The sequence below is a fragment of the Rhipicephalus microplus genome, chromosome 1 (assembly GCF_043290135.1).
Source record: "Rhipicephalus microplus isolate Deutch F79 chromosome 1, USDA_Rmic, whole genome shotgun sequence".
Lineage (NCBI taxonomy): Eukaryota > Metazoa > Arthropoda > Arachnida > Ixodida > Ixodidae > Rhipicephalus > Rhipicephalus microplus.
In genome coordinates, this window is record NC_134700.1 from 184,412,898 (window position 1) to 184,433,141 (window position 20,244).

At 44.5% G+C, this 20,244-nt stretch overlaps 1 protein-coding gene across 5 annotated transcripts in view; it reads left to right on the top strand.

The window, feature by feature from the left end:
* LOC119178536 (neuroligin-4, Y-linked) overlaps positions 1–20,244 on the top strand; it is a 523,045-nt gene that overhangs the window by 484,722 nt on the left and 18,079 nt on the right. For all 5 annotated transcript variants that reach the window (XM_075888794.1, XM_075888769.1, XM_075888783.1 and 2 more), the window contains 2 exons: positions 3,237–3,721; positions 16,595–16,707. In XM_075888794.1, coding sequence (XP_075744909.1) covers positions 3,237–3,721; positions 16,595–16,707 — 598 coding nt within the window. The remainder of the gene's footprint in view (positions 1–3,236; positions 3,722–16,594; positions 16,708–20,244) is intronic.

The window sequence follows — 20,244 nt, forward strand, 5'->3', positions numbered from 1 at the left end:
TTCAAGAGAAAACACCGGAAGAAGGCCCATCACGACGCTTCTCTGCCATGGCTTTCCGGACTCGGTTTGTCTCTTATTCTCATGGGCTATTTAGTGGGTTTGCTAGAGCTGCTCGGATTGCTTTAGTGGCTACTTCTCGTTGAGTACACCAGGAAGCCACTTTGTTCGTCAATGAACGAAGGCTGATGTGTATACATGGACATCGACCACACCTACAGAATAAGACAGATGCAGGCCCTAGGGAACCATGAAGGCCGAAGCGAAAACTCGAGCCACGGTGTTACGTTCATGGTAATGAATGGCAACAAGCCCTCCCCAGAGGATAGGAAGAAAGAAAGAAGGTACCATACGTGGTGACTCTATACTACAGACAGCCTCCTCTTCGGTGGTCTCTTGCGATGCTCCTCCCTGCTCTTTTAGCACGGGAATTTTGAACGCTTGTGCTTATGTACTTTCAGGAGATCTGGCGGAGCGAGTCGTTTCCTGTATGTTTGCTATGTCTGCGTTTTTGAGTAAAGCTTGTAGCAAAAACATCCTGAAATAACTGGGCAAGAAAAACAATGCATGCTTCACGATAGTGGCAGACGCACTAATTTCGTGCAGCATTAGCTATAAAAAACGGAAGTAGTGCTAACGTCTTAATGCAGCAAGCTCGCGTTCAGTACTTTTTGCAATAACTTGGCCAGTGCGCACTTACCTTGTCTTCTTCAATCATGAGCATCTCCAAACACGGTTTCACTCTGTGATCAATTGCAGCTGGTGAATGCTCCGCCGCTGGGCTCAATGGTTGGTTGTGGGAAGCATTAACTAGAATGAGAGACAGAAAGGGTATCAAGGAAAAATTAAAAGGAGAAAGAAGGAGAAAGAAAAATCTTGAAATATAAAGAGAAATAAACACGGTGGGTGAGAAAATTTTGCTGAAAAAACTTTGCTGATGAGGTGGGATTTGGCACCAGGTATCCACAATTTCAAGGCAAGCATGGCAACCACTCGGCTATTCAGGAACGCCTACAGGAGAAAACATACTCTTGTGTTATATAATATAGTCATGAGGAGGAAAAAAAGAAGTGATGAAGTGGAGGGAAAGGTCAAGATAACAATATTATGTGGGGTTTAACGTACCAAAACTACTATTTGTTTATGTAAGACGCCGTAGTGGAGGGCGCCGCAAATTTTGACTACCTGGGGTTCTTTGACGTGCGCTTAAATCAAACACACAAGCCTCAAACACTTTCGCCTCCGTCGAAAATGCAGCCGCCACAGCCGGGATTTGATCCCGCAACCTTTGAGTTAGCAGTCGAGCGCCATAACGACTAGACTACTATGGTGGGGCAGAAAGGAGGAGAGGGAAGAGTAAAGCAAAGCATAGAAAGAAAGACAAAAAAAGAAACAAATTACGGAAGGGAAGAACAGAGAAAACAGAGGAAAGAACCGACAGACAGAGAAGGCAAAAAAATGAGATAGAAAAAAAAAATGTGAAGGTGGAAACAGCCAGAAAGAGAACAAAACCTGTATGAAGAGAAATACAGAGATAGAAATAGACACCGAAAAAAAAAACACTACGAATAGAGACCAGAAATAAGTAAAGACATGAAAGCGTGAAAAAATAAAAGACGAAGAGGCCCACACAGCTCCGTGCTTCCTTCAGGCACTCTTTTATTCTTATTGCCTCTCTCTCTCTTGAAGCTTGGCACCACTGGCGCGAAACTGCCTTGATTCTTTATAAAAGCAGGTAGCCATGACTGAAACCACACTTGACGTTCTATAGACATGACCATTGTGTATGCTCTGAAGTCGATGCTGTTTGAAACGCTGATGGGGGTCTCTGGTAGAATACAGAAAAGTCATGCAGGATTGCGGGCTCAGTAACGGCTCGAGCCGAGATTTTAGGAGCTTGCTCGCCAAGCTTCTTTTGTTCGGAGCACGTTTTTTGGCGTATACGATAGCTCTCAAATAGAGCGCGAGCGCTTTTGGCACGCTTCCTTTCCCATTGCCGGGAGCTAAGCGAGTGCACATCTCCACGCAGCTACTTATCAAGAACACCTTGTAAGCGAAGGTAGCGGTGAGGAAAGCTCGCGACGTGGCTCCAATGCGGGCCCGCCACCAAGATTTCCCTATGAGAGCTTGCGAAACTGAAGAAAGACGGCAGCGTCGGAAGCAACCACCAGACTGCGCCAGCATCGATTCTAGGGTGGCGGCAGTGGCGAGGGCTTTCGCCACCAAAACAAGCTCGTTGACAAGTGGATACCCAAGTGAGAGCCCGCGAAGCTGAGGCGGCACGCAAGCGGCGGAAAGGGAGCCTCGTAGCGCCGAAAGTGGTCGGTATATCTGAGGTGGGTAACACCAACGCGCGCATCAAGCGCGACATCTACCATCGCTCGTTCGGACACGGTTGTAGCGTATGCGACCGTTTGTGGTTTGACAATAAGCACACTGCCATCGCCTCCATCCGCAACGTCCCGTCGTGCGCCAACGCCATCGCCATGCTCCATCAAGAGTTTCTTCTCGTCCAGTGCCTGCAGCGGAACGTGGCCGACGACGCTGAATTTGACGTACGCCTCAAGCGCAGGCTGTATAACAAGGCATCCTTCAAGAAGGGCCTCATCAAAAAAACTCACGGGTTATCCTGATCAATTTTGAGCGAGCTTTTTCATCATCATTCCCTTGGTAGAGATGGCGTACTTTTATATTGTTTGCTGATCTAGAGATGCTCAAATCACCCATGACACCGGTGACCCAGGCACCGCATTTTCTGTGACGCGGACTCCAACTGTGAACCTGTGGCTCATACCCACATACCATAAGCCTTGGTATGTGGGTATGTGCCACACGTGACTGATGGAAGTGATTTATCGATGTAAATGACACAATAGTCACTTTAGTCACGTCATGACCCGTGCACTGTGTTCTTTGCGCATTCACGCCCTCCTTTCCCAATTTCGGAACAAGCCAAGTTATGGAGATGACCACGACAGCACCCAGGCGTAGATAGATAGATAGATAGATAGATAGATAGATAGATAGATAGATAGATAGATAGATAGATAGATAGATAGATAGATAGATAGATAGATAGATACATAGATAGATAGATAGATAGATAGACAGATAGATAGATAGATAGATAGATAGATAGATAGATAGATAGATAGATAGATAGATAGATAGATAGATTCAAAGTGACTTGGGTTCGATAATTCAGTGGAACGAAAAAAAAAATTTGCTGTACCACCCAGGTGGACCGCCGGGACCGACTTCTGCGCACGCTAGTGCGCAACCTGTACAGCTTCCACCAGCAGGAAATCTTTCTGACCGTCGTCAACGAATACACAGACTGGACCCGGTCGGTGCAGCATCCGGCCAGCATACTCGAAGAAACGGCTGAGGCGCTCAGTGACGCGCTCGTCGTGGCACCCGTTGTTGAAGCCGGCACGCTTCACACTGCAGCTGGGGCCGCCCGCAAGGCAGCTAAACAGCAAAAGGGAGGTGGCAACAAGGTCGGCGGTCGCGTGCCGACGACGTACTTCTACCTGTTCGGCTACCACTCGGACGAGTCGTCATTCGCGCAAAAGAACGGCTGCGTGCACGGCGAAGACCTGCCGTACGTGCTTGGCCTGCCCATGCTGGGATCAGGTGCGCCGCTGTATGGTAACTACACCAAGCAGGAGGCCGCGCTCTCTGAGACCACCATGTCCTACTGGGTGCGATTCTTCCGGACGGGGTGAGTGTGATCGGCCCTTTCTTTCTGCAGTTTTCACCCTTTTTGTGTGTATGTACCGGCGTGCGTATCCTGTACATGTGTTCAATCTGTGTGCTTTTATTAGGTGTAATAGTTTTTATAAAAATGTAATAACTTCAGAACTCGCAAAGAATATTGAGACTGCAGTTGACGTTGATGTTCTACATTGAGAAGCCACATAAACCACACACAAACTACACAAAAAATGACGAGTTACCGTCCTCGCCGCATAACTTTGAATAAGCTGTATTTGTGGTACAATGCGCCCGGCGAGCGCTGTTTGTGGGGAGTGTTTCTTCAGCGGGAGAATGTGTGAGTGTGTGAGTGCTTTGAAAGATTTCAAAGTTGCACCAAGTTTACTTACAACATTCTCTAGTATTGCCTACGTGGTACCATACATTGCTTAGCTATGCTTTATATAATAAAAGTAAAAAACTCGGAAAGAATATTCTATTGCTATTTTCGCACTGTTTATTAGTATTATGCTTTTGTATCAATCAGCGTAGCTCGCACTCTTATGCCTTAGCCTCTATTTTCCTCCTCTACATTTTCTTCAGCCTCACTTCTCTTCTCCAACCCAGTGTTGCAAACGGGTGAGCCATACATGGCTCTCCTTGCATAATGCCCTATATTTTGTATCCTTTCCTTTTTACTTTCTTTGCTCTTCCCACTGATGTAACTCCACCTCACCATCACTTCTTATTCATGTACTATTGCAATACATGGCTATGCTCTCGGTAGTTCTGCCAGTGTAGTACCATGCAGGACCATGCTATGCATTACCCTTTCCCCTTCACATTTGTCTCCTCTCCACCCTTATTTCCCGTTTTACTAGCCCTGTTATACAGGTTATGCTATACTTGTTGCTGCCTGCTTAGTGTCATGAATGACTGCTTTGCTTTAGCCCCCTCCTTCATCTTTTTCGTTTTTCTGCTTTCCTGGCCTCTTGTTATAACACAGCAATGTTACACATGGTTCTGCTTGCGTGACGTCCTACGTGAGTATGGTATGCTTTAAATGCACTACCATAACATATCAATACCGTTAAAGAGCTCATTTCGCAGAAATTTCGGCGTCGGCGTCGTTGGTTGTGAGCGAAAACTCATCGTTTTATGTGTCAGCAAAAAGATTGAGAACGATGCAAATAAATCATAAAAAGATCCTGGATCAAAAAGGGGACAGAACCAGGGTTATGAAGCGTGGAAGCTTGGGCAAGTTGGTAGGACATAACTGAATGCAGGAACAGCGCAACCTAGAAGTAGTTACTTCGTAACTACGGAAGCGAAAAAAAAAAACTAAGACAGAAAAGAGCGTTCTTTTCTGTCCTTGTTTTTTTCGCTTCCGTAGTTACGAAGTAACTACTTCTAGGTTGCGCTGTTCCTGCATTCAGAACCATGCGCGCAGTCGTGGCTGAGTGGTTATGGCATTCAGAACCAGGGTTGTTGTGGTCCAAATGGGGATCGAACCAGAGTTGTTTGCGTGGCAAGAGGATGTTCTACCACACGGGCGCGCCTCTGCTTCTGAAAACAGTGAAAATATGTTCCTTTGCTTGGAAATACAGTGAAAGTCGCTTTCATGCTTCACAAACACATGCGTCCTGTATACATGATTCACAATGCAACATAAAATATTGCAGTAAATGCGTGGTGCAAGTGTTCATTGCTAACAGGTGTTAGATAATGTGAATATGAAGATAGCTCAGTGGTTCAAGGCTAGTACCTCGTTAAAAAAGGCACACGTGCTACTGCGTCTATTCGCTTAAGGCTACGTAGTGGGTGCATAGAAAATTTGAAAAAAGTTTCCTGCACTAAGTCTTTGAGTTGCACACTAAGAACAAGATGTCGCTATCGCGTTCAACTCCAAAAGGCGAAGCTTTAGGGTCTCTTAATTTTATTCTCGGCCTTCCCCCTTTACATACTCTAACACCGTGAAATTTCTCCTCCTCACCCTCACTTCTCTATCCCGCTCCTTTACTATACATGGCTAGGACATGCATGGCACTGTGTGCCAAATCTCAAACGAGACAATGCTATGCTTTACCCCCTTCTTTCCAGGAATTCTTTTAATTCTACCTACCCTTATCGACTCCTCCTCATGCTCACTTCCCTTTTTTACCCCTTCTTGAACCCAGCTGTGCTATAACGGTTTTGCGTGCGTGATGAAATACATGAATGTGGTACTTTTTACTCTCGTCTTTCGCATTTTCTATCATCTTTCCCTTACAACGCCCCTCCCAGTCTGTTCTCTTACGCTGCCCCTTGCTATGCATGGTTATCTTTACGTAGTTCTGCCTCTATAACTTTATGCATCTCTGTGCTATACTTAACCCTTTTCCATCCTCCTTCAAATCCTTTCCACTCTCAAATAACTCCTCAATCTTACGATCCTTTCCACTCCCTTGCCATACGCGTCTAGGCTATAGACAATACTCTTGCCTAATGCCATACATGGCTAGACCACGATTTCTTTTTTCCCTCCTCATTGTCCTTTTCCTGATGAGCCTCAAGACATTACTTCCGCTGGCTTCCCTTTCCTCCCCCCTCGGTGTACAAGGCTATGTTATACATTGTTTTGCGAGTGTGACTCGAAGCGGTGGCATATTATGACGGAATACAGTGACAAAATATTGTCTTTATTCTCCCCATCTGTTCTTTCTTTCGATCAGCCTCATCGCGACGCCTCTTCTACTCAGCCTCACTTTTTTTTTTACCACAACTCTTTGTGTAGATGGCTGTGCTTCAGATGATTACGTTATAGGTGACTTTGCCTGCTTAGCGTCAAGTGACGATGACAGCTTACGACAGCCCGAGCACTTTGCAATGCGTCTCACTCGAAACGATGGTTTTCATCAGAAGCGCGTAGAATGTAAAAAAAAAACACGAGTGTGTGATTTCTGACACTATGGCTGTGTGGCTGCGTGGAACACACAGCAGTAGCTTTGCTGCATGCAGAACAGTGCGAAAGTCTATTTTCGTTAATAAGTTTTTGCTGCTCGGAACAACTTTGCACATGCCCGGATGCCTACGCTGAACAGTGAAAAAGTGGGCAACTTAACCATGTCGTTACTCTTTACATCAACGGCCTAGGCAATGTAGAACGTTTCATATTCGAGTAGAAATTCTTTATGGGCTGGTTGGTGCATGTTTTACGGAAGTAATAAAGCGTGAACGAAACAGACACAAAAAGAGATATGGGCGAACGCCTACTAACGTTCTGTCAGTACACGTTTGTCAGAATTTCTTCTTGTGTTGTCTCATCTTGTGTCTGGTTCGTGCCTGATTCCTTCCTGAAAACCTGTGACATATCGGGAACCTGAATTGTCAGCGGTATTGTGCTGCTTCTCTAGCATTATAAACATGCATTGAGCGTACCGTTCTCGACAGGTAAATGCGTTTGATTTCTATCAGTTGCAAAGACAAAGATTCATTATTTGTTGAAAATACAAGAACTGCACCTGCCAAAAAATCTTTGATAGAAGAAAAAGACTCTACATAGATATTCTGGTGTGTATTTTTAGGAGAAAGTTGAAATATTTCTTCGATCGTCTCCCGACGTCACTCTACTGTTCATGCTCATCATCTCTTGCTTTTTCACTGTACAGCCGATGAGTTCACTTTGAAGCTGCAAGTAGCTGGAGCTTGCTGTTATATCGCTAGGATTGCGTTTAACCTCGAAGCAATACCCCTTCCTCTTATTGTTTCCCCGAGCATGCTGGGCGCGTTTCTGAGTATAAATATTTTCACAGGACGTCTTATTCGCAGTGCTCCACTAAGTATCATACTGCTGTTTTTCATTCGGAAATTGCAAGACTTTCAAAACAGTTCTCCTACATTTTATGTTTGCATAACGCTGGCCATGTTTATATTTGGGCTCATAGGATTTGCGTTGGCCTATACCCTACTGTAAGGCTCTCACCATTTTCTTCGTAATGGTAATGCAGCTTCCACGAATGCTTCACGAGGAGATTATATTTTCTCCAAATTTCGGGCACTTATATAGCGTTATCGAAGGAAGTTTCTGTTTTGCATATTGGGTTGGCTACCTATATGTATATATATATATATATATATATATATATATATATATATATATATATATATATATATATATATATATATATATATATATATATATATATATATATATATATATATATATATATATATATTGAAAATCCTGGGTTGGTGGATGCTGGAATCGTTGGTGGATATGGTGGAAACTGTAGTGGGCATAATGGCTGATGACGGCGAGAGAGGAAAAAATGATGGCAGATGGTGGTGGTGGTGGCGAGCCAATGGTGGTGACGGTTGAAAATGCCGGCTTATGGTGGTGAGGCAAAACGTGTTTGGTGGAAGGTTTGGTGAGCAAGGTGGATGACGGTGGCGTGATGGAAGCTTGGAGGATGGCGGTGGCATGATGAAAAGCACAATACAGTATGTGAAATCACTTATTTGTAGTGTTTCATTCTTGAATGCGCAGAGATATATGTTTACGGTTACGGTCAAAAAAAAAAAAAAAACCAACGCTACTCATTACGCTTTCTAGTACATTTGTTTTTTTTTTAATTCCTGTGTTGTCAACAACGCTTCAGTTTTTGTGGAGCATAGGGTATGCGGCCGGGAATATGTTTACATTTCGCGCACGTACTTACATCAGTTTGACATCCGCGATGTGTTTTTTGTTGTTGTTGAGATGTTTAGAAGAATGGAGTTGTCACTGTGAACATGACACGCAGTGACACGCAGTACATCGGCACGCAGTTGTCGACAAATAAATTGGCTCCAGTTAGCGATTGCCCCTTTCAATGTAAGAGCAGAACACAGTGCGGTCACTTGATGTCGCCACGCTAGAAACGCAGCTGTGGTAATTCTTGCACACTCTATTGTTTGAGCCGTAACTTTAAGTTAACAAAGTGCGTGCGAATACGCATAAACTTTCAACTTTCGACACGCGTCGAGGTGAGCCCCAGCGAATCGGACTTTCACCCTTCTGTTCTACCACCACGATTTCCACCAAAGGTTAGTCATACCGACCAAGCCCGTACAAGTGTTATCGGCGCTTCTGGGTTTCAGAATACACAATTTTGACGAGCAAAAATGACAATACAGCACAGCTGTGGCATCATTTAACCTAAATGAAGCCTTTTTTATAGGTGTACGGTGTCCGCGCAAGAAGCGACAAACATCGATGCGACACGCTTGCAGCACTTCCACCAAAGGTGCGCCTCGCCTCACCGACAGCCGCCAGTCGTACTCGCCGACGCTTCGCTGGCTCTTATGCGAGAACGTAGACACGTCAATTCGTACGCTTACTGAACCAATATGATAGCACAATGTTTTTGGCGCACTGCATTCGTTTTGGACAAGCCGTTATGTAGCTGTTCTTAACGACAGAGCAACAGCGGTGCGCTGGCACGACTGCGGTGTGCGTTGCGCGAAAAACATCAAAATCAATTGTGTTGGCGTATCTATCGAATAAGCATAGAAGTGTAATAAAGCATGAACTGATATCGCCCTTTGGAAGGAGCGAGAATTGTATAATAAACTTGTCAGTAAACGCCAATAAACTCTACCTGCTCCTCAGTCCAATTAGTTTTTGTTTTCCTTACGGTTGTAAATTGTAACAAAAACAGCGCCGTTGCCATTATCGCAGTGGCAATCGTTACAGACAGCAATTGTTCGTGTTTATCAAATGTGCAATGTTTAGTAGCAGGTGCAGATCCCGTCCCTCCCAGTAAACGACAAACAAAACTGAAGTTAAACAATGACTTTCTGAGTTGACTACTTGGATGGATGGATGGATGGATGGATGGATGGATGGATGGATGGATGGATGGATGGATGGATGGATGGATGGATGGATGGATGGATGGATGGATGGATGGATGGATGGATGGATGGATGGATGGATGGATGGATGGATGGATGGATGGATGGATGGATGGATGGATGGATGGATGGATGGATGGATGGATGGATGGATGGATGGATGGATGGATGGATGGATGGATGGATGGATGGATGGATGGATGGATGGATGGATGGATGGATGGATGGATGGATGGATGGATGGATGGATGGATGGATGGATGGATGGATGGATGGATGGATGGATGGATGGATGGATGGATGGATGGATGGATGGATGGATGGATGGATGGATGGATGGATGGATGGATGGATGGATGGATGGATGGATGGATGGATGGATGGATGGATGGATGGATGGACGGACGGACGGACGGACGGACGGACGGACGGACGGACGGACGGACGGACGGACGGACGGACGGACGGACGGACGGACGGACGGACGGACGGACGGACGGACGGACGGACGGACGGATATGGCTGTACGCTTCAGATCGGCGGTGGCTAGCGCCACCAAGCCGTAATACTTAATGACCCAAAAACTAGATTTATTTTTTTTTCTCTTAAATAGGGAGGATGAGGACTCGTACTTTGCAGTGAAGGGTTTAATTCTTGCTCGTGCCTTGACTTTAGCCACCAATCAGATAACCTCCTTCTAGTTAATTCTACCCGCTTAAAGTCTATTTTGCCCTCACTGTCCCTAAACCCCAGTGCTTTGAAAAACTCTGCGCCATCATCCTGAACTATAGGGTGAAGCCCTTTACAGAACAATATTAAATGTTCGGCAGTTTCCTCTTCCTCTCCACACGCACTGCATACCGTGCCTAACCCTTCGTATTTGGCCCGATATGTCTGGGTTCGCAATACTCCCGTCCTGGCCTCAAACAGTAGAGAACTACCCCGAGTATTAAGATAGATCCTTTCCTTGGCAATTTCCTGCTTAAAGGTTCAATAGATCTCTAGTGCGGACTTCTAAATCATGCCAATTCTCCACATATCGGTCTCAGCTTCCTTCACCTTCTTCTTAACCGATAATTCTTTTTGGTTTAGCCCCCTGCCGTTTTGCAAGTATTTACCAGTCAATTTTCTGGTTCGCTTCCTCCCGTTTGTATCGACATTCTTCATGTACAAGTAGCTGAATACCTTCCTAGCCCAACGCTCCTCCCCCATTTCTCTCAATCGCTTCTCAAATTTTATCTTGCTGCTAGCTTCCCTGCCCTCAAATGATGTCCTTCCAATATTACCACGTACTCCCTGATTTGGTGTATTCCCGTGAGCTCCTAAGGCAAGCTTACCTATTGCACGTTGCTTAATTTCTAATCTTGCTTGAACTTCTGATCTCATGCACAAGATCGCATTGCCGAACGTCAGACCAGGAACCATGACCCCTTTCCATATTCCTCTCACAACATCATACCTATTGTAATTCCACAGTGCCCTGTTTTTCATTACCGCTGCATTCCTGTTACCTGTAGTCGACACGTATATTTTGTGTTCCCTTAGGTACTCGTCCCCATCGCTTATCCATGCGCCCAGATATTTGTATTTATCTGTTATCTCTAGCGTGACCTCCTGTATTCTAAGCTCACTACCTTCATTGTCATTATAAATAATGACTGCTGATTTTTCCTTACTGAATCTGAAATCTAACCCATCTCCCTCATTACCGCAGATGTCCACCAATCTCTGCAAATCTTCCATTAGAACTTCTTTAGCAGACAAAACGGCATCTGTCGGCGTGGCGCAGTGGTTAGTGTGCTCAGTTCGAAATTCGGACGTGGCAGGTTTGATCACACTCTGGTGCACCTTTATTTTTACGGGGTGCTTGATACATTATTTCATACAATAATTTTTATTATTTCTTTATTGGCAGCTTGTCACGGTGGTTCTGACGCTGCTTCGCGCTCCACCATTGCCGGTTGGAGCGCGCCATCCACCATCCGCTCCGCCATACGCCACCATACACCAAGTGCCATGCCACCAACATTTCCACTGCCATAATCCACCAAAATGGTGGTTGGTGGAATCGGTGGACGTTTTTTCAATAATATATATATATATATATATATATATATATATATATATATATATATATATATATATATATATATATATATATATATGTGACGCTATGATGAATGGGAGACGTGGCCTGGCTCATACGCCATGTTTATTCCATTCTCACTTCTTCCTTATCTACTTCTACCAACTATCGCTACCTTCTTACGTTACAGATTCCCCCTCCCCCCGAAAGAATGCTCGCGTTACGTATTACAATACATGATGAACAAGCAATCCTGGAACACAAAAAAAGTATAAATGGGCTGTAGTTCCACATCACATTGAAGTTCCGTAAGATCGCACAGACTTCACAGGAGAGGGCAGCAATCCAGGGTTATCAAGTACGGCTCTGGTGGGCGAGGCTGGCTGTTACGCTCTGGATGACATAAGCATGCTTTGGGCGTGGAAACCGATGGAAACGCAGCCAGCGTTCTTTCGAGGAATGAACGAGGCTGGAAGTTCTTACAAAATCGACAGTTTTGTTGGCGTCGCATTTTTCGTCGTGAGTGACACAAATGCGGTGCATGCAGTTTGCATGCCCGTTGATCGTGGCTGATTGGGCGCTGCTTGTGTTCCTGCAGAGTACAAGCGGTTGTTTTGTGGCGTTTAGGGAGTTTTCTATGGCGATGGCGCAGATGTTCACACCGAAGGCGCAATCTTGAACGCTGATGCAGAAAAGTGCCTTGACTTTTCTTTCTGTGAAGATGGCTGAAATGCGGAATCAGTCTTTTCTGTAGTGGTCGTTGTGGTGGCGGTTGTGGTTGTGGTGGCCGTTGTTCACGACATTCTTTAAGCCGCAAGTATGCTTGCGATGTAGCTTTAGTTCTTCGTTGTCCTTGTTGGTGTGGCCGTTCTACTTTTTGGGGTTCTCCTTGTTGTTTTTGTTGGCGTTGCTGATGTTGCTGTGGAACGCGTTGCGGTGGGAGCCATTCTTGAACATCAGGCCGGTTTTCTTGACAACTTGATCTGGTGTCTAGTCGGCAGCTGGTAGTTTGTGGGCTGTTGTAATTCTGTTCGGGCAGTGAAGATAATGCTTCAGGGTTGATAGACAGCTCTTTAGAAGCTTGTTCTACACTGTTCACTACGAAGAGCTCTTGCGCCTGGCAGCGTGCGATGTTCAATACGTCTGAGCCTTGTGCTTTGCTTCGACTGTCTAAGGTGTGTGCACCGGACGGTAATGAATGAACATGTTCGGAAAGAGCATGGCTTGACAGAGTATTTTCGTGAAGCGTTAGGTCGTCTACCGAGGTCGCGGCGTCCTTATGAGGCGAATGGTGAGCGATAGGAGCGCTTGAAAAACCGCGTGACGAAAACCCAGGTGGTGGACCACGTATACGAGACGAAGAGTGAAGGGCATCAGGTGGTTGAGCAACGTCTCGGGTCATATGCTGAAGCGATAACTTCGGAAATGCTGACTTTCGCGCAGAAGGAAGGCGCGCTTGACGGTTAGGTTTTTCCCAATAAACGCATTGCCTTCTGTAAGTAAACTCTTGTGCCACTTCGTCTTGAGGCAGTTGTCGATTCGCGCTGGGCTTTCGAATGGTTGAGGACTGCTTGAGGAATTTACGATAGTGTGCGGTTGTCTCTAGATGGTTGGCATTGAGCAGGTCTTGGTCATAGTCGTTAAAACGAGTGAACATCTCTTCTTTGATCTTTTGCCAAGACTCGTCATTTTCAAAGATGTGGGTGAGGTAAAACTTAAATGCCTCACCGGAGATGTAGTCAGTGAAGTTGATGATCATCTCCCGTTCCGACCAGGATGCAGCGGCGGCGTGGGCCTCGAATAGGTTGAACCAGTCCTGTACGGGTCCGTTGTCTGCTGATCCGGTGTACTTGGGGATGCCGAGCTCAGCCGATGGTTCTGTCATGGTGCTGGTTATTGTCCTTCTAGGCGATGATTCGGTAGTCAATGTATGGTCAGGGTGTCTTCTGGAAAACTGCGTGGATGATGAGCGACTGATGAAGGGGCTGGGAGGTTTTCATCCTGTCGACTCGTGTGACGCTATGATGAATGGGAGACGTGGCCTGGCTCATACGCCATGTTTATTCCATTCTCACTTCTTCCTTATCTACTTCTACCAACTATCGCTACCTTATTACGTTACATATATAATATATATATATATATATATATATATATATATATATATATATATATATATATATATATTGCTTCTAAGGACACTATCGTTTAATTTAGGAATTTACGTCACCATGGTGGTCTAGTCACTACGCTCCCCGGCTGCTGACTTCAAGTTAGCGGGCTTGGTCGCGGCCGCAGCTGTCGCATATAAATGAAGGTGACGTGATAGAGGGTCATTTCAATGCCCGTTACAGAACCGAAGATGGTTTAATTTCAGGAGCCCTTCACTACAATGTTTCGTATTATAATATTGTGGTTTAGGGACTGAACAATCTTAATATTTTCATTGTATAGGTTATTTTCCGTGAGTTTTCAATAAATAAATACAACGGCTAGAGCGTGTGCTTCGCGATTTGACGAGAATTTTGATTTATAGAGTGTCAGTAGCCACAAGATATTTACAATAGGTTCTAGAATTGTCGCTCTTCCAGCTTTTCCTAAGACTGTGCTCTAATATTCGCACAGGTCAGGCGCTCTTGTTGTAGGGTTCAATTTCCGAGAGTTTTCTTCAGTGAAATAACAAATAAATCAAAGGGCAGTTATGGGATACGCAGCGATTATATATTATGAATAACTGCATGCATAATAAATAAACAATGCAGGCAGGCTGACTTCTGTATAGTGGTTTTCTTCGCTATCATTGTTATTTTGGCCAATTAAAATAGAACGTGCTAGTTAAAGTAACATTAATGGTTGCTGCATCAATGAAAATCCCAGCCACAACTGGCTCATATCTTTGCAAGAGTGATGGCAGTTTAAGCGAAATGCTAGAGATAATATACCAGTGTATTTTGCATCTGCGAGAAGTGTGTGAAAAGTTGAGACAGATCCCACGAAATGCGAAAATTGATTTCATAGGTAGAAACCGACGCCACGCTTCTCCCCTTGAGCCAAGTGTTACGCTGTACATAGATGTCATTGTGTAAATCGAGTATAGCTGCGCGGCACGTCGCCCGCACCGACGTGTAAAGGGCGGCTCAGAGTCCGACTTAGTATCAGCACTCCAGCACCAACGTCATTTTAATCGCAACAATTTTCACACTACGGTGTGATAGCGTGCATATCCAAAGCAGCAGTCATTGGTGTACTTCAACAACATTTGACAGTAACATGCAGACTCATAGATGTTATGTTTATTGCGCTTTCGTTAAAGCGCATTGCTAATACTACAACTATAATCGGCATTTCCTCAATATCATGCTTGTAGAGGAGTTTTAAAGAGACAAGAGCCCTCAGACGTAGGCGAGTACTACTAAAGAATGCTTCATATTTACCATACCTAATTCTTTGTTTTTGTTGCGTTCCCAGTTAGACTCTCAGAAAAAAAAAACTGCCTGCCATATTTAGTGCTTATTGGTCGCTATTTCGTGTACTAAAGCAGACTGATCTCAGATCTGTCGAGCTGCTGTTGGCGTTAAAGCGAACCTGTTGTTCTGAATATAAACGAAAAACACAGTCAAGGATGAAGTTTTTCCTGTCATGTTGGTTTAGACGTCATAACGCCTCTTTGAAACTGCTCCATAGAGTGAGATTTTGTTTCCTTTTGTGTTCTATAGTGGATGTCTTGTTTTTCGTTGGAGAAAGTACCGTAAATAGCCAGGAAAAGTGCTTCTTGCGTCACGTGTTTACGTTATATACAACTACTTTTGATTTTTTGCGCATAAAACATACCCTCCGGCGCTGGTACATTCGTTATAATAGTGGTTTTGATTGTTCATTAAATCGCAGTGGATGGCTTCATGGTTCGTTAGGGTAGCAGCTACCAAATAAAAATGGGTTACACACACACACACACACACACACGCAACCGCTGGGTTAGAAGATGCTCTGTCTGCTCGGGAATCAAGAGCCAGCAAGAAGTAATTGAAGAAGAGTGAAATGGTGAAATAAAGCCTCCGAAGAAAACGTCAAGCACTTAAGCTTTCTATTCAAAAGCGTCGAACTGAACACATTCGTTGCTACTGCCATTGCTATCGTCGTCGTCATCATCGTCATCATAATCATCAAGATCATTATCTCGGACTATGATTATCACTATCGTTACCTCTGCTGGTTTGCTTGTTGCTGCTGTCTTGAATAGCTAGTGCACGGAAAAGTCCTTGTATTAGGATTAGTCCTATACTGACATGCGTACTAGCATACCGAGACTAGCACTTTTAATTCGTCAAAAGGACTAACCAAGCGGATGCACCAAACGTGTGAAAGGAAGACCCAAAGCCTTGCTTGAGCAAGAAGGCGTTCAGAATTGCTGCGAATTACATAAACGCCCGCGGACAACAGGAGCGTCTACCGGCAGGTATGTACAGCCACGGTCACGGCTGTGTAGAGTGCGCGAGCAACCGATTTGTTTTTCTCGGCGGGGCGACGCCTTGGGGCAGTTTGCGGTTCTGAAGTGGTTCGCGCGTGCTCTTGACGCACCTCGTCAGAGTGCGAGCATGCCTTAAGGTGTCGCCAAGCAGAGCGGAAACCGGCGGCTTGCGCGCTCTACGCAGACGTAGTTGTAGCTGTACACTTCGCAAGACACATTGTCGCCTGTGTTGTCGCATAAATTTTGTGTTTGCCCCGTAATTACATTATGATGATGGGCGGTGAGAGCACAATTGCTTTGCGGCAAAAAAAAAAAAGAGCGAACCTTCGAGCAATGACCATTTCGCTAGAGATTTCGCGTTGGGACAGTCAGAAAGGAGTCAATTGCCTTTAGTGGATGCTCTACTGAGATCTCTGAAACTGTCTTCAGATGCTGGCAAGCAGTTCTTGATATTTTGTTGCTTAACTGTGCAGTTCACCAAACTTCACTACCACAGAAACAGAAATCGAACGCAGCAAAGGTGGGCGTGGAGAAAAAGTCGGCTGGCCTGCCTATGATCCTGTGCATCAAAAGTACCTCACTCTAGGTAAGCGTCACTTTGAAACGATCTCCTTGAATTGCCCATTGCTTGACAGTTTTACGCGCAATCATCGCTTTCGACAACGCATGAAAATTTCTTCTTCGTACAACGTTGCTTTCCAAATTCCTGTAAATAAGCAAATAATATTGCCATAACATCACGTTGCTTCTAACTTCAATTCAGATGACTAGTACCATGGTACCAGGCTCTTTGCCCAAGGCGAGCGCAGGGCTTGCTATCAGGGGCGAGGGGGCAGAGGTTGATCTCAATCCTTCCTTTCAACTTAGTCAGTCTACTGTGTAGATTTTGCGCCACCCTACTATGTAACTAGAGGAGGGGGTAGATACATCAACATTAGAGTCATGTCCAAAAGAGTACAAAGGATTAATAAGTGCACTTGGAGGGAAAAAGCCTTCAAGAACGAAGTAATACTTCAGCTGATATGAATGCCAGCAATAGATACTTTTGAGGAAGAACAGAACTCATTGTATGCATTGTACAGTCACTGCCAGGTTTTGAAATGTCGATAATAATGAACAAGATTGATCTCTAAACAAGCATTAAAGTATATATAACTTAGATATAAAGGTTTAGAACCTCTTAGTTTCTGAGTTGCTTTCTTCATAAGAAAAAATAAATGACGAGGCGTAAACTACCTTTAAAAGAGGGTTTAGGTTTGTGCAGCGCCGCATTCCCTTCATAGATAAACCTGCGCGCATGCTGTTTATCCTGTTTCCCGAGACTTTTCGGGAGTGCTAGAATTTCAATAACACTAGTTACGCGTATTGTACCAATACGCTCAAGTGGGTGCTGCATGTGCATACATCGTGCCTCGAGCATTTGAAATTCGAAGCATCATTGAATGTCAGTTTCGGCACGCGGGCGTTGAAAATCCAAGGGCAGTTCAACTAGAATTTCACTGGCGCTCATTGTTAGCTGGGCCGTCAACCGCAACTTCGGGTAAAGGAAGCGTGAAAGCGCTTATGCATTACTACTTTTTTTTCAAACATACGCTCGAACAATAAATTTCCTTCGATTGTCTGTACGTCTGTGTTCACACGTGGCAGCCTAGGAGTAGGTTAAAATTTGATCTGCCTAAAGAAGTTGTGAGTTTGCAGCAATAAACTTTGGAAGCGTGGGCTTCTCCGCGAGTTGCTAGATAGCGTTAGGATCATATTTCGCAAGTTCGTCAGCCGAGTGTAGAACAAACAGAAAGGTTGATGCTGAATGCTGGCTTTAAAGATAGAAAACCACCCAGTACATGAATTGAATTGACCTGACTGAGGAAATAACTTTGCATTGTATTGGATGGAATAAACACCGTCTTTCTTGTGAAATGCGGATTTATACAATGATTTTACCACTAAAACACAAAAAACACTCTTGGCACCCAGGTAGCAAACAAGTGAAGACGCCTAAGCTCCGTGTCACGTCACCATTTACACTTGTACGTTGTTAATTGTCATTACTTTTTCTTTTAAGATCAGTGCACTGCTTTTGTTATAATTTTCTCTGAACAAAACCTGCTGATAGGCCTTTTTTTGACAGTGGCAAAAACAGTGACGTCACTATCGCTTCACGTATGATCCGATGCTCATGATGGGCAGCATGTGAATTGTTGACTGAGGATCTAGAAACACCTGCCTAGAAGTTGGAGAAGGATGAAGAGTAAGTCGTGACTTCCGTGATGATATAGGTATTGCTGGAGATAATTACAAAGGTAATGAGTACCTTGCTCGCAATTCGGTAAATAAACGTAGTGCGATAACGAGCTTCGAAAAAACTCATTTTAAATGCTTTTCATCTTCGAAAACGGTTGAAAATATCAGCTTGACAGCAGTTAACCACAGTTATTGCATTAATCCGTATGGAAGAAGAAGCTCAACCGCAATGAGGAGTTCGCGAAAAGCACTATCGGTTCTGCTATTGCTTCGCAGCTTTGCTGGAGTACTCACTCGAAAATTTTAGTGGCTACTTGGTACAAAAATTTCTGTGTACAAATTGTCCATGACCCCTATTGCATGAGAATTTTCTTTGGAGTCTTAAGAAACTGGGCAAAAAAAGTTGTGGCCCGTTCCTTTAAATTCAACTATTACGTAGAACTTGTTCAGTGGCATGCAAGAAAACGTGCGTTTTCAAAAAAGAAAGAAGAACCCCGAGTTTTGATAATACGTAGTTTACGAGGCAACAATGAATGTGCTTGGTAGCTTGGGATGCGATAAGAAGCATGCATACATGAAAAAAATGTAGCTGATTCCTCTTTCTAGGAATCGGTAAAGTACAAAAGTGACATGAGGTTTCACATAGTTAGTTGAGCGTTTTTTGCGCATTGGTGAAAGAATGAGTGCTAAAAGAACAAATTACAATGTTCGGCAAGGAAAGGCAAGCAGCTGGAAACTTACAGCGCGCAACTCAAACCGAAAGCACGCAAAGAGCATAAACAGGACCAGCACGGATAACAACTGTCCCAGCTCGACACTTAAAGCACGCTGTTCAAAGAGAAATAAAGACGCAAAAACGAACGCACAAGTATATATTTACACAAGGCAAGCGCCAACAACTCTCATAATTATTGCTTTTTCGTGTGTGAGCAGCGTGCTCCTTTCGTAAACGCTGCCGCGGCAGCGAGTGAAGTGACCTTCGTACTTTGCTTAACCGCTGTAACTTCAAAGCAAACTTGCAGAGAAAGCACCAGAAGTACAAACTTGGGTACAAACCGCACAAATCCTGAGATAAGCGCACGCGCACGTGAGCGATGTGCGCGGCAGCGACCTTTATAGCGCGCGTGCCCTACGGGCTCTTCTCACGACTACTCGCTGCTGATGACGAACACGCGCTCAAGTTACTGAGCTCTCAGATCTGCCTACGGTGCATGTTGTATAAAAATAGTTGGCCGTCAGCAACGGGTCGCTCTGTCGTTTAGTGGTTTGTGCCGTGTGCTGGAGCGCGCGAAGTAGATGGTTCGACAGCTTTCGATGGAACATTTTCTTGTCGTTTTTTTTTAATCTGCTAGTATATTTTACATCATGTTTATGACAAAATTATGTCAGCAGAGCCATGATGAACCCCGGCATAAAGCACTTTCGTTTCAAAAATTTAGCCAACCAGCCTTTCTGTAGGTCGTCGTCATCATCGTCTTTCAGATGATTGAGCTTCAGTTTGTCTACAGTGTAATATTATGGAAAGTAAGGCGAGTTGGCTTGAGAAAATTCTTGGAAACATTTCGACACGCAGATAATAGACGATGTTTGCAATGTCTTTCTTGCGTGATTTCATTCCCGAGCTATGCTGTCTCACCACTACTACTTTATGTACTTGAATAAATTAGAAATATTAAAGATACTTGGCCTTTGAATACCTTGTGCCTCAGTCAAATACTACCACTCCGTTGTAGAGAACAGCGTTTAAATGAGCGAAAGCTCGTAGCGAAAGAACATTCTCTACATGGCGAACAAGATGAACTCGGAAAATTCGACGCAACGTTCAACAAGCTCGATGGCCCCCATGGTGTTTCTGTTTGAGCTTTAGAATAATTATCGCAAC